At 40.2% G+C, this 14,873-nt stretch overlaps 1 protein-coding gene across 1 annotated transcript in view; it reads right to left on the reverse strand.

Annotated features, from left to right (window-relative positions):
* Positions 1–4,563: 4,563 nt before the first annotated feature.
* EIF2AK2 (eukaryotic translation initiation factor 2 alpha kinase 2) overlaps positions 4,564–14,873 on the reverse strand; it is a 42,136-nt gene continuing 31,826 nt past the window's right edge. The window contains 4 exon segments of the mRNA XM_017534895.2: positions 4,564–5,055; positions 5,134–5,187; positions 6,870–6,971; positions 12,320–12,448. Of these exon segments, the coding sequence (XP_017390384.1) occupies positions 4,933–5,055; positions 5,134–5,187; positions 6,870–6,971; positions 12,320–12,448 (408 nt within the window). The 3' untranslated portion in view covers positions 4,564–4,932.

Genomic DNA, 14,873 nt, shown 5'->3' on the forward strand with positions numbered 1-14,873 from the left:
TGAGACTGAGTTTCACTCTTGTCACCCAGGCTGGAGTGCAGTGGCATGATCTTGGCTCACTGCAAACTCCGCTTCCTGGGTTTAAGCAATTCTCCTGCCTTGGCCTCCTGAGTAGCTGTGATTACAGGTGCCTGCCACCATGCCCAACTGATTTTTGTATTTTTATAGAGATGGAGTTTCACCATGTTGGCCAGGCTGGTCTCGAACTCCTGATCTCAGGTGATCCACCCACCTTGGCCTCCCAAAGTGCTGGGGTTGCAGGTGTGAGCCACCAAGCGACACCCAGCCAAAGTAAGAATATTAAAATGAGGTCAGGTAAAGATAAGGCTACATTCTCACTAATTGGCCACCTCATTTAGTGTTTCTTTTTAATATAGCCTCATTAATCAAAACCAGATATTTTTTTAAAAGAGACTTCTCTCCACCCAGAACATTTTCAAACCTACAGAAAAGTTCAAAGAATACAACAAACACCTATATATTGTCAACTAGATTTACCAGTTGTTCCATACCGTCTTTCTCTCTCCATGTTGATTTTTGCTGAACATTGACGGTTACAGACATCATGACACACTTGGCCTCTAAATATTTTTGCATGTATTGCCTAAAAATAAAACATTTTTGGCTAGGTACAGTGACTCACACCTGTAATCCCAGCACTTTGGGAGACCAAGGTGGATGGATCACCTCAGGTCAGGAGTTCAAAACCAGCTGGGTCAACATGGTAAAACCCTGCCTCTACTAAAAATACAAAAAATCAGCCAGGCGAGGTGGCAGATGCCTGTAATCTCAGCTACTCGGGAAGCTGAGGCAGGAGAATCATTTGAACCCCAGAGGCAGAGGTTGCAGTGAGCCAAGATCGTGCCACTGAACTCCAGCCTGGGTGACAGAGTGAGACTCCATCTCAAAAACATAAAAAATAAAAACATATTCTGTATATACTATTATCACACCTGAGAAAACAGTTATTTGACATTGTTATCTAATATGCAGTCTATATTCAAATGTTCTCAATTGTCCCAAGTCTTTATAGCTGTTTGCTGGTTGTTTTTTTTTTTTCTTTTTTTTTAGATAGGGTCTCACTCTGTCACCCAGGCTGGAATGCTGTGGCATGATCATGGCTCACTGCAGCCTTGACCTCCTAGGCTCAAGTGATCCTCCCACCTCACCCTCCTAAGTAGCTGGGACCACAGATGCACACTACCATGCCCAGCTAATTTTCTGATTTTTTTGTGGAGATGAGGACTCACTATGCTGCCCGGGCTAGTCTCAAAATCCTGTGCTCAAGTCATCCTCCCATTTTGACCTCCCAAAATGCTTGGATAACGAGCATGAGCTACTGTGTCCAGCTTTTGTCTTTTTAAATATCCAGGATATAATAAAGATTCAAGCATTTGATTTGGTCATTATATCTCACAAGTCTCTCTTTTTTTTTTTTTCATGACACTGACTTTTTGAGAAGCCCAAATCAATCATCTTATAGAATGAATACATTCAGGATTTGTCTAGTAATTTTCTCATGATTAAATTCCAGTTAAACACTTTATGCAAGAAAACTAGGTAAAATTCTTAAATTACATCAGGAGGGTCATAATGTTACAGTGTTCTACCTTGAGTGATACTAAATTGAATCACTTGGTTATTGTGGTGACCATTGTAAAGGCAGGCACGTCTTCCTCTGTATAACTGACATATCTTCTGTAGGATTATATTTAAATTCTTGTGAAGGTCCTAGTCCACAACCACTTTTCATCCAATAGTTTTAGCATCTATTGATGAACGTTACCTGAAATATGTATTGACTGCTTTTTATGAGCACTTTTTAAAGACTTTATAAAAGTATTTTCTCTTACTGTATTTTCACTTAACCTAAATTTGGCCCTTTTCAAAAATTCTAAAATCACAAGGCAGTTTTAGAATGGTAGCTGGTTGCTGCTACAGTTTGGATGTTTATCCCCTAAAACCTCAACCCCACATATCTACAACCATCTGATCTTTGACAAACTGGACAAAAACAAGCAACGGGGAAAGGATTTCCTGTCTAATAAATTGTGTTGGCAAAACTGGCTAGTCATATACAGGAGGCTGAAACTGAACAACTTATACAAAAATTAACTGCAGATGGATTAAAGATTTAGACATAAGAACACCATCAAAACCCTAGAAGAAAACCTAGGCAACACCATTCAGGACATAGGCACAGGCAAGGACTTCATGACTAAAACACCAAAAGCAATGGCAACAAAAGCCAAAATAGACAAATGGGATCTCGTTAAACTTAAGAGCTTCTGCACAGCAGAAGAAACAATCATTAGAGTGAACCGGCAACCAACAGAATGGGAAAAAATTTTTGCAATCTACCCATCTGACAAAAGACTTATATCTAGAATCTACAAAGAACTAAAGCAGATTTACTAGAAACAAACAAACAAACCCATTCAAAAGTGGGCAAAGGATATGAACAGACACTTTTCAAAAGAAGACATATATGTGGCCAACAAACATATGAAAAAAAAGCTCATCATTTCATCACTGGTCATTAGAGAAACGCAAATCAAAACCATATTGAGATACCATCTCACGCCAGTTAGAATGCCGATCATTAAAAAATCTGGAGACAGCAGATGCTGGAAAGGATGTGGAGAAATAGGAACACTTTTACACTGTTGGTGGGAGTGTAAATTAGTTCAACCATTATGGAAGACAGTGTGGCAATTCCTCACACTCATGAAATAGAAATTTCCTCATGAAATAGAAATTCCATTTGACCCGGCAATCCATTACTGGGTATATATCCAAAGGATTATAAATTGTTCTATTATAAAGACACATGCACACGTATGTTTGTTGCAGCACTGTTTACAATAGCATTTGGAACCAACCCAAATGCCCGTCAATGATAGACTGGACAAAGAAAATGTGGCACATATACGCCATGGAATACTATGCAGCCATAAAAAAACGATGAGTCTGTGTCCTTTGTAGAGACACAGACGAACCTGGAAACCATCATTCATAGCACACTGACACAAGAACAGAAAACCAAACACCGAATGTTTTCACTCATAGGTAGGTGATAAACAATGAGAACACCTGAGCACAAGGAAGAGAACAACACTCACTGGGCTAGGTGAGGTGGGGGAGGGCAGGGGAGGGGCAGTGGGGGGTGGGGAAGATGGGGAGGGATACCACTGGGTGAAATGCCTGATGTAGGCAAGGCGGGGGGAGGTGGGGGATGGAGACAGCAAACCACCATGGCATGTATATACCTATGCAACAATCCTGCAGGATGCAGGACATGCACATGTACCCCAGAGCCCAAAGTACAATTAAAAAACAAACAAACGAAAAAATTCATGTTGAAATTTGATCCCAATGTTGGAGGTGGGGCCTGATGGGAGGTGTTTGGGTCGTGAGGGAAGATCCCTCATGAATAGATTAATGCCATGCCTAGGGGTGGGGTGTACCAGGGAGGGAAAGCAAGGAGTTCTCAATCTATTAGATTCCTCAAGAGCAGGTTGTTAAAAAAAGAGTCTGGCACCTTCTCCCTCGATCTCTTCTTCCTCTCTTGCCATGTGACCTCTGCACATGCGACTCCCTTTCACCTTTCACCATGAGTGGAAGCAGCCTGAGCAGAAGCAGATGCTGGTGCCATGCTTCTCATACAGCCTGCAGAACTGTAAGTTATAGAAATCTCTTTCCCTTATAAATTATCCAGCCTCAAGTATCCATTTAAAGCAATAAAAAACAAATGAAAACAATTGCTCTAAAGTTAAAATTAACCTTCAAGGTCTTCTAAGATGCAATCCAAATTATCTTTCAGCACTCTCAACAGCAATTCAGGACAACAAACTAGCATACCCCATGGTCCTCAAATATACCTTCTCCAGAACTCACCCCAGTCTCCTTGTCCAGGCTTCCTGGGTGGTATCCTCACTACTCATCTAAAACCCTCACATATACTTGGAAGGCCCATTGGACTGTCACTTCTAGCCCTGTCCTCAGTGGAAAGTGATCTCACCCCCGCCCGATGGACTATTTGGACTATTTTCTGCTCGTGTCTACTGCCTCATAGGACAGTTGTCTTTAAAGCAGTTATTATAATAGATACAAAATATATTTAAAATAAAATGTATAACTATGCAGCAAACGCTAGTAGACCTACCATCCAGTTTAAGGAAGTTACCATTACCTTTGAAAGACCCCCCTCCCTCAAAGATAACCATCATCCAGAATTTAATATTTCTCATTCCCTTCCTTTCCTTTGTTGTCTTATCACATTTGTTTGGTTTCCTAGACAACAGGATTTAGTTTTGCATCCTCTGGACCTTTATATAAATGGAATTATTCTGGATATATTTTCTGAAAACCTGCTTCATTCGTTTAACATTATGTTCCTGAGAGATGTTTTGTGTTATGTTACTACATTTGGCTGTAATTCAATTGTTTTCAATACTATATAGTAATCCTGTGTGTGAATACACTTTTTTAATACACTGTTCTTTTGATGGGCATTATGGTTGTTCCGTGTTCTTTTGGCTATCATAAATAGGGTTTTATGGACATTCTTACAAGCATGTATGTAGGAATAGAATTGATAGCTTTGTGGATACACATGTATTGAACTTTACCAGATAATGCCAAATTATTTTCCAAAGTGGTTGTACATCACTTATTTTTTTTATGAGTACCATATTTCTCCAACTACCTTATAAACTATGAGAGGCAGAGAACGATGTTATAATTTTTTATGAAAAAGTAAAACGTAAGAATGTTTCTGAAGCGAAAAGAAGGAAACCTTTCTGCAAATAAAGTAAAAAATTAAGGGGAAAAATTAAAATAAAATGTAAATATCTATTGATATTCCCTAGCAGATTTTAGATAATTCAAGGAAAATTGCAAATCAGAAGCGGATACTTTTTCAGAAGGGCTCTAACGTGTGTTTCGTTCCTTTTTCTCTGGTTTTTTTTTCCACATAGCCAAGGTGTTTAGTATTTCAGATGTGTTAGTTCGGTCCTCAGGTTTCTCTGAGAGTAATTTCTGTAGAATAGTTTTCTGTAATGACAGTGAGAGTCAATAGTAAGAAATAAAACACTGAAATAAATAAAATTCTGATGATTTTCAAGTGCTTACTTCTCGTTTATCAAACACATCTGAGATGATGCCATTCCGTAGGTCTCTGAAAAACTGGAAAAAAAAAAAAAGATAGGCATATATTAGGAAATTATTTACTTGGGAGGAAAAACAAACAGAATTAAAGGCTGAGGATACCTGAAATGTAGGATATTTCCAGATTTTTGGGAAAGTCTCTTTAGCCAAGAAGCATGCAGGATTCCCTCTCTCCCACCCTACCCTATGCTCTAATACAAACACCCTACCCCCACTCTAATAATCATCCTTGCAGTATGATGTGAAGTGTTAAGTGCATCATCTTCACAATCTCCCTTCATGCATTGTGGAACCCTATGTGATAGGTAGGTTCTAACTGTTTCACAGAGGATAAGGTTATTGACTCCAGGAAAGTTCCCTTTCCTGAGTTTAAGAGTAGGATATCCAGCTGGGCACTGTGGCTCACACTTGTAATCCCAGCACTTTGGGAGGCCGAGGTGGGCAGATCACCTGAGGTCGGGAGTTGGAGACCAACCTGACCAACATGATGGAACCCCATCTCTACTAAAAACAAAAAAATTAGCTAGGCATGGTGGCACATGCCTATAATCCCAGTTACCTGGGAGGCTGAGGGAGGAGAATCACTTGACCCTGGGAGGCAGAAGTTGTAGTGAGCCAAGATTGTGCCATTGCACTCCAGCCTGGGGAAAAAAAAAAAAGTAGGATATCCAGTTGCCTACTGTCTTTAGTGGGCTTCCCACTGCCTAAGCAAGAAAGTCCACATTTTTAGCTCAAATTAGCCTAACCTATCTTTCTATTCTCAACAACCACTACTTCCTTGTAACTTACATACTCCAATACAACTTACACTTACACTGCCTGCTGTCCCCAAATACACTCTGTACATTCCTGCCTCCAGGCTGAAATCACCTTTTCTGTTTTAGGCTATTAGAATCCAACAGATCCTTCAGAGCTCAGCTTAGTGTCTCCGTGAAACCTAAGTCCCTACACCTGGAAAGATGTCCCTCCCGGCTGCTTCCACAGACTTCATACCTTCTCCTAAAATGCTTATGGCATTTTCTTATATTATCTTCTCTTTTAGAAAATAAGCTCCTTGAGAACAAGCTTCTTTTTTTAGAAAGAATATCACTCTGTCACCCAGGCCACTGCAACCTCCACCTCCCGGGTTCAAGCCATTCTTATGCCTTAGCCTCCCGAGTAGCTGGGACTGCAGGTGCATGCCACCACACCCAGCTAATTTTTGTATTTTTAGTAAAGATGGGGTTTCACCATGTTGGCCAGGCTGGTCTCAAACGCCTGACTTCAAGTGATCCGCCCATCTTGATCTCCCAAGGTGTTGGGATTACAGGCATGAGTCACTGTGCCTGGCCAAAGCTTGTTAATTTCTGCAACCCTTATAGCACTTAGTACAGTGTCTTACACAAAGCAGTTAATCTCAGCTATAAAATGAGGATAACAGGCCGGGGTGGTGGCTCACGCCTGTAAAATTTTACTGACTCAAGTCTTAAGAGTCTTACGAGATGAACCACCTTCTAGGGAAGACCAAAGCTTTTGCTCTTTAACAAAGTTTTTGGTATTTCTTTGCCAAACCTTGAAAGACAGAAAATTCATATTTCATTTGCAGTCAGATACTAATATGCTCAAGCCCATCGTCATGTGAGAGCAAGAACTGTCTGCAGCAACACTTTGAAGGTAGTGGTCAATAATTTTTCTTGTTTCTTTCTTTGAGATCATTTTACCTTTGATGTTTCCAAAGCAGTGTTACATACATGAAGAAGTTCAGCAAAAATTAGCCCCAAAGCATAGAGGTCCACTTCCTTTCCATATTCTTGTGAAGAAATCTAAAAAAAAACAAAATATATTTACCATTGTTACTCTCCTTACATAAATATTCAGCCTTCTAAAGCCCCAAAAAGTCACTTGACCAAAACATCTTACATCACACAACAATGTCTATTTATTAGCAAGATCTGTGGAGTCTGACTGCCTCGGCTCAAATCTGTACCACTGAATAGCTGAATTCTCTGTGTAAATTAACTATCCGCCAGGTGTGGTGGCTCACACCTGTAATCCTGGCACTTTGGGAGGCTAAGGCGGGTGAATCACAATGTCAGGAGTTTGAGACCAACCTGGTCAACATGGTGAAACCCCGTATCTACTAAAAATACAAAAAAATTAGCTGGGCATGGTGGCAAGTGCCTGTAATCCCAGCTACTTGGGAGGCTGAGGCAGGAGAATTGCTTGAAACCAGGAGCCAGAGGTTGCAGTGAGCCAAGATCATGCCACTGCACTCCGGCCTGGGCGACAGAGCAGGACTCTGTCCTAAAAAAAAAAAAAAATTTAACTATCAACATGGGAATAATCTCAGCTATAAAATGAGGATAACAGGCCGGGGTGGTGGCTCACGGCTGTAATCCAAGCACTTTGGAGGCCAAGGCGGGTGGATCACCTGAGGTCGGGAGTTCAAGACCAGCCTGACCAACATGGTGAAACCCCATCTTTTAAAAAAAAAAAAAAAGTAAAATGAGGATAACAGCAGTATCAACCACAGTGTTTGATTGTGAGGGTAAATGAGATGCAGCAGGTAAAGCAGTTAAAATAGTGCCCAGTAGGTAACTTGCTTTGTAACTGTTCATAGCCTATTTATTCACAATATTCCATAACTAGAAACAACTCAAAGGACCACAACAGAAGAATGGATAAACACATTGTGGCACATTCATACAATGGACTACTACTCAGCAATAAAAAGGAATTCTCTGCTGGTATGAGCAACAAATAAAGTTTTTCCAGAAGACATTATTTTGAATGAAGAAATTAAATACAAAAGAGTCTATACTGTATGATTCCATTCACATGAAGGTAAAACATGGGAAGAACTAAGCTACGGTGACAGAGCTCAGAGTGCTGGTTGCTTCTGCTCAGTAGGGTGGAGTCAATGGAAAGGAGCCTGAAGGAACAAAATGTTCTATGTCTTTATAGGCTTATATGTTACACAGGTGTATGCATTTGTCAAAATGAAAAAGTATACACTTAAGATCTGTGCATTTTATGGTATATAAATTATTCCTCAACAAAATGTTGCTTTCTTTTTTTTTTGAGACGGAGCCTTGCTGTCGCCCAGCTGTAGTGCAGTGGTACAATATCGGCTCACAGCAGCCCCTGCCTCCTGGGTTAAAGCGATCCTCCTGCCTCAGCCTCCTGAGTAGCTGGGATTCCAGCAATGTGCCACCACACCTGGCTAATTTTTGTATTTTTTTTTTTTTTGTAATTGGAGTTGGAGTTTCAACACCTTTGCCAGGCTGGTCTTGAACTCCTGACCAGAGGTGATCCGGTGAGGAGATCCACCTCAGATGCCCAAAGTGTTGGGATTACAGGGATGAGCCACTGCACCCAGCCAACAAAAGGTTTTTAAATTGAAAAAAAAAAATAATAAACCCACATAATAAAAAGTAAAGTACAATGACGAACTTTTTTTTTTTTTGAGATGGAGTCTTGTTCTGTTGCCAGGCTAGAGTGCAATGGCATGATCTCGGCTCACTGCAATCTCTGCCTCCCCGGTCCCAGTTCAAGCAATTCTCCTGCCTCAGCCTCCCAAGTAGCTGGGACTACAGGCACACACCACCATGCCCAGATAATTTTTGTATTTTTAGTAGAGAAGGAGTTTTACCACGTTGGTCAGGATGGTCTCGATCTTCTGACCTTGTGATCCACCCACCTCGGCCTCCCAAAGTGCTGGGATTACAAGCGTGAACCACCACACCCAGCTAATGATGAATGTTTTTAACCAAATATTGTGAGGGCAGCAATACAGGATGCAGAAGATACTGAATGCAGTGAGGGTTTAAAGAGAACCATTGGCCTCCTATTGTGTTCTATATTTTCTATGCCAAGTGGCCCCCCAAAAGGAAAAAGTGGGTGCCTTCTCCATTCTAGACTCTCAACCATCAGACAGCTCAGTATATTTATTCTTGGATGACAAAATAGTAGCAGTATTTTGAAAGATCTATTGTCAGCAAAATAATTGTTTTTTCTTTTTTTGAGACAGACCTTTGCTCTTGTTGCCCAGGATGGAGTGCAGTGGTGTGATCTCAGCTCACTGCAACCTTCACCTCCTGGGTTCAAGCGTGGAATCTCATTTTAATAGCAAAACACAATACATATTCTGGAGAAAGATTCAAAAATGTAAACAATGTGGCCGGGCATGGTGGCTCATTCCTGTAATCCTAGCACTTTGGGAGGTTAAGACAAGTGGATCACTTGAGCCCAGGAGTCTGAGAAAAGCCTGGGCAACATGGTGAAACCCAGTTTCTACAAAAAATACAAAAAAAAAAATCAGCCAGGTGTTGGTGGCTTGCACCTGTAGTCTTGACTACTCAGGAGGATAACCTGAGTCAGGGAGGTCGAGGCTGCACAGTGGTGAGCTATGATTATGCCACTGCACTCCAGCCTGGGTGACAAAGCAAGACCCTGTCTCAAAAAAAAAAAAAGAAAGTTTGTCATAAAGACAAACTTTTAAAAACTTCATTGAAGAATATAAAAGCAGACTTGAGGTAGGTTGTATGATTGCCCCCAATGCTGTACTGGCCTCCTGGCCTCCTCACTGTCTTGAACTGGGCCATGCATTTTGCTTTGGACAATGATGTTTAGTGATGTATGCCACCGCTGAGCAGAACATGTAAAAGCCATCACAAGGTTCTGCCATTGCTTTCTGCCTTGAGGACGGCAGTGACTCAGATAGTATTTTTCCTTCAGCCTGAGTCTTGGAATGAAGGAGACACGTGGAGCCAAACTGCAGCTGGACTGCTGCCAACTTCTCATGCGAGCAAGAAATAGACCCTTGGTGTTTTTGCACCACTAGGAAACTGGGGTCATTTTGTTACCACAGCATAGTTTGGCAAAAGCTGACTGATGGAGGACTTATTATAAGTGCGAAGAAAATACCAATTTTCGAGAAGTCTTAAATATATAATGATATCAATGTTCCTCACCTGAATCCTCACATTCGATGCAATTGCTATCAAAACCTCAAAATCAGTTACGGAAGATGATAAGTTGATTCTAGAGTTCATTTGGAATTGTAAATGTGAACAGCTAAGAGCATTTTAAAACTGAAGAATAATGTGGCAGCCCCTGCTGCTCAAATACTAAAACCTAGTTTAAAATGCTACAATAATCTACATAACATAATATTAAAGAGAAAAATGTAAAATAAATCAATGAAACAGAACAAAGTCCAGAAACACATCTACGAATGTGTGGGAATTTTATATATGATAAAATAATATTTTATTGTGGTAAAATATATATAACATAAAATTTTCCCTTTTAACCATTTTTATGCCTATAATTCAGTGGCATTAATTACCTTCACAATGTTGTATAACCATCACCACTATTTCCAGAACTTTTCATCACCCCAAACAGAAACTATACCCATTAAACAAGAAGTTCCTATTCCTCCCTTCCTGATAACCTCTGTTCCACTTTCTATCTCTATGAATTTTTCTTAAAATAGCATTTAAATAATGAACTGCTTAAAACATGGTGATGAAGCAATTGCATATTCACGATGGGGAAAATCAAGTTATATTCCTTTCTCATACATATACAAAAATTAATTCAAATTGGGGTCACTTTTTATTTTAGTAAAACCACAAAATATTTTCATAATCTTGTGGTAGAAGCCTCCAAAATAAAAATAAGAAACCCAGCAGCCATAAAGAAAATATTGATAAATATGACAATTTAAAGCTGCAGTACCACAAATGTCATTATAAAGAAGTAACAATCAAGGAGAAAAATTCTCTAATAGAGTTAATAGATACAGAATCAACACCCAATATATATCAAGATTCCTAACAAATACATGAGAAAAAGAGAACTTAATTATGAGAAATTGGGAAAGGATACAAGTAGAGAATTTGCAGAAAATGGATAAGTAAATATATGAAAAAAGGGCATACCTTACTAAAAATCTGGAAAATACAAAGTAAAATAGCAAGATATTCCTAATTCAACACATGGTCCAAAAGTGACCACTGATTGTACCCCTGTTTGATTGAGAGTATGATGATGCAGCGTTCTCATACATTTTGAGGGGAGAGTATTATTGAATCACTTTTTTTTGGAATGACAAACAGCAATTAAGTTTGAAATGCACTTGTCAGTCTATTCAATCATTTCACCTCAAGAAATCAATCATAGATTATCATAGAATTATTTGTTCTTGGGCCCCAAAATAAGGAGGAAGGTCTATAGGTGTACAAAGTTGTAAACAACCTAAATAAATACCCTTCAATAAGAAAACAGTTAATTACAACCTGGGCAACATAGTGATACCTCGTCTCTACAAAAATAAAAATAATTAGCTGGGCATGGTGGTATGCACCTCTAGTCCTAGCTACTCAGGAGTCTGAGGTGGGAAGACTGCTTGAACCCAAGATTTTGAGACTGCAGGGAGCAATGATCACACCACTGCACTTTAGCCTGGGTGACAGAGAAAAAACTGTCTCTAAAACAAAATAAGCAGCTTGGCCAACATAGCAAAACCCTGTCTCTACTAAAAATGCATAAAATTACCCAGGCACGGTGGTGGGTGCCTGTAATTCCAGCTACTTGGGAGGCTGAGGCAGGAGAATCCCCTGAACCTGGGAAGCAGAAGTTGCAATGAGCCAAGATCACTGCATTCCAGCCTGGGTGACAGAGCGAGACTCTGTCTCAAATAAATAAATAAATAAAACAAATAAGAACAAAAAAATGATATTAAATAAGTAAAAAATAAAAATAAAATAGTTAAATAATGGTAGCTCTACATTTTGAAATACAGTATAGTGGTTAAAAAAAGAATGTGGCAGATCTTGTTGAACTGATATGGAGAGATGCTATATAGTCACAAAACAACAAAATAATCAAGTCCTTGAAAAATGTATGCACATATATGTTTATGTAAAAAAAAGTCTAGGTTTATATTTATGTTTGCATGTTTTTATAACTCAAAGAAAATTATCTAAAAGGATAAAGAACAAACTGATGAGAAGAATACGGGTGGAGAAGAATGTTAAGGGGAATGTTCAATTCTCATTCTATATAATTCTATACTGTTTTAATTGTATAAGAAGTGTCTACTCTTTTTATAATTTTAAAAATAAAAGAAGTAAAATATAGAGAGACAGGAAAGAAACTTTACCTGTTCTGGGCTCATGTATCGCGGAGTTCCTGTATCCTTTGTTCGCTTTTCATCATATTTCAGGGATGTTACAAGTCCAAAGTCTCCAATCTTTATTTGTTTTGAATCTACTAAGAATATATTACTTGGCTATGAAAAAAAATATTGAACTTACATGTACCAACTTGACATACTATTACCACGTCTTAATCATACACAGCAATGGCTATTTTATATTACTTATAAGACCTTTACTCCCCACCAAAAAAAAAAAAAAAAAAAAAGACCTTTACCTTTACACAGGGAGCCAAAATCAGGGAATTTAATATCGCTGGTCTTTAAAATGCCAGCTGAAACAAGTGAGGATTTCTTAGCTCACAGAAAAGGTGGCTTGGGGGCACAGCTATCCCTCTGAAAAGCTGCCACATGCCAAGTGGATTCACTCTGCATGGTCCAAGGGAACAGATCCAGGACTACAGGGTGGAAATGACCGAAAGATTTGCTTTAAAATATCCTAATATCCTAACAGTGTTGTCCAAAGAATGGGAGTTGGACAGTTCTCCATCTCAAGATAGGGCTGAACAACCACTTGAGGAAATGTTGCAAACATGAGTCCATGATCTGATAGGGACATCCTTAAGATCCCTTCTAACCTTGAGATTCTCTGAATGGGTCCATTCCCAACAATACTGCTATTAGCCTGTGCAGAATTTCTCTTGGGCTTTTTTTTTTTTTCCACGGAGTTTTGCTCTTGTTGCCCAGGCTGGAGTGTAGTGGTGCGTTCTCGGCTCACCCACAGCAACCTCCGCCTCTCATGTTCAAGCGATTCTCTTGCCTCAGCCTTCCAAGTAGCTGGGATTACAGGCATGCACCACCATGCCTGGCTAATTCTTTTGTATTTTTAGTACAGACGGGGTTTCTCCATGTTGGTCAGGCTGGTCTCGAATTCCCGACCTCAGGTGATCTGCCCACCTCAGCCTCCCAAAGTGCTGGGATTACAGGAGTGAGCCACCATGCCCAGCCTCTTGGGGGTCTTTTTTATGTCAATTTCTCTAAGCCTCTGACAACTTCTTAAACATATCCCTTCCACCTTGAAAGGATACCAAGTTAATTGGAAGATGATAACTAGCTCTGAAATATTTTTTATCCATGCAATTCTTTAAGCAGATTTTTTTTTAAAAAAAGGAAAAACTGAATAGAAGTGGTCATTCTGACTCCATAGCTTTATAGGAGGTGTTTTGTTTGTTTGTTTTGTTTTGTGAGATGGAGTCTCGCCCTGTCGCCCAGGCTGGAGTGCAGTGGTGCGATCTTGGCTCAGTGCAACCTCTGCTTCCTGGGTTTAAGCAACTCTGCTGCCTCAGCCTCCTAAGAAGCTGGGATTACAGGTGTATGCCACGACGCTTGGCTAATTATTTTGTATTTTTAGTAGAGACAGGTTTTTGCCATGTTGCTCAGGCTGGTCTCAAACTCCTGACCTCACGTGATCCGCTCACCTTGGTCTCCCAAAGTGCTGGGATTACAAGCATGAGCCGCCATGCCAGGCCCATAAGAGGTATTGACCAATATTCTGTTTGTTTGTTTTTGAGATGAGGTATTATTTTGTTGTCCAGGATGGATTGCAGTGGTGTGATCATGGCTCATTGTAGCCTTGACCTTCTCAGCTCAAGTGATCCTCCCATCAAAGCCTCCCAAGTAGCTGGGACCACAGGCCACAAAGCCTAAGCCATACTGACTTTCTAAAGACCATAAAAACGGGAAGGTAGTTGATGAGAAAACTAATATTTTGCCATTTTTGAAAAGGCTGGACTTTTAATACAATCTTAGGCTATACACAAACAGACTATGGGATAACACAGTTATGAGAAGGCCTACCTAGTAAGAAACCTAAGTGGGAAGAGACAATTGGCCCAGTAAAGGCTAAAGGAGGGGCTTCCGAGAAGCCAGCCTGAGATGATGGCCATGCAGAAATTAGCAGTTGGATTACAGTTCAACTGACAGATTGGAGCCTAACACCAATAATACAGATGGAAGGCTGAAGACAGATGTGGGGTGGATGTGGAGAGAAAATATTCCTATGCTATGCTCAAGTTGCAAGGTAGGAATATGTTGGGATTGCAAGTGAAACTGCTGGTCCCATATAAGGCTGTCTCACCTGACTCTAAGAAACAGAAAATTGAATTTATGAAGCTGTGTAAATATCCAAGCTGGATGAGACTAGTAAAAATATCAGATCACTTTTTATAGTTCATTAAAAAGAAAAAGTGGGCCAGGCATGGTGACTCATGCCCATAATCCCAGCTCTTTGGGAGGCTGTAGTGGTCAGACTGACTGAGCCCAGGAGTTCAAGACCAACCTTGCCAACATGGTGAAAACCTTGCCAACATGATGCCAACATGGTCTCTACCAAAAATACAAAAAAATAGCTGGGCATGGTGGCAGGTGCTTGTAGTCCCAGCTACTTGGGAGGCTGAGGCAGAATTGTTTGAACTCAGGAGACACAGGTTGCAGTGAGTCGAGATTGCTCCACTGCACTCCAGCTTGGGTGACAGAGTGAGACTGTGTCTCAGGAAAAAAA

Source organism: Cebus imitator, unplaced genomic scaffold, assembly GCF_001604975.1.
Source record: "Cebus imitator isolate Cc_AM_T3 unplaced genomic scaffold, Cebus_imitator-1.0 Scaffold88, whole genome shotgun sequence".
Lineage (NCBI taxonomy): Eukaryota > Metazoa > Chordata > Mammalia > Primates > Cebidae > Cebus > Cebus imitator.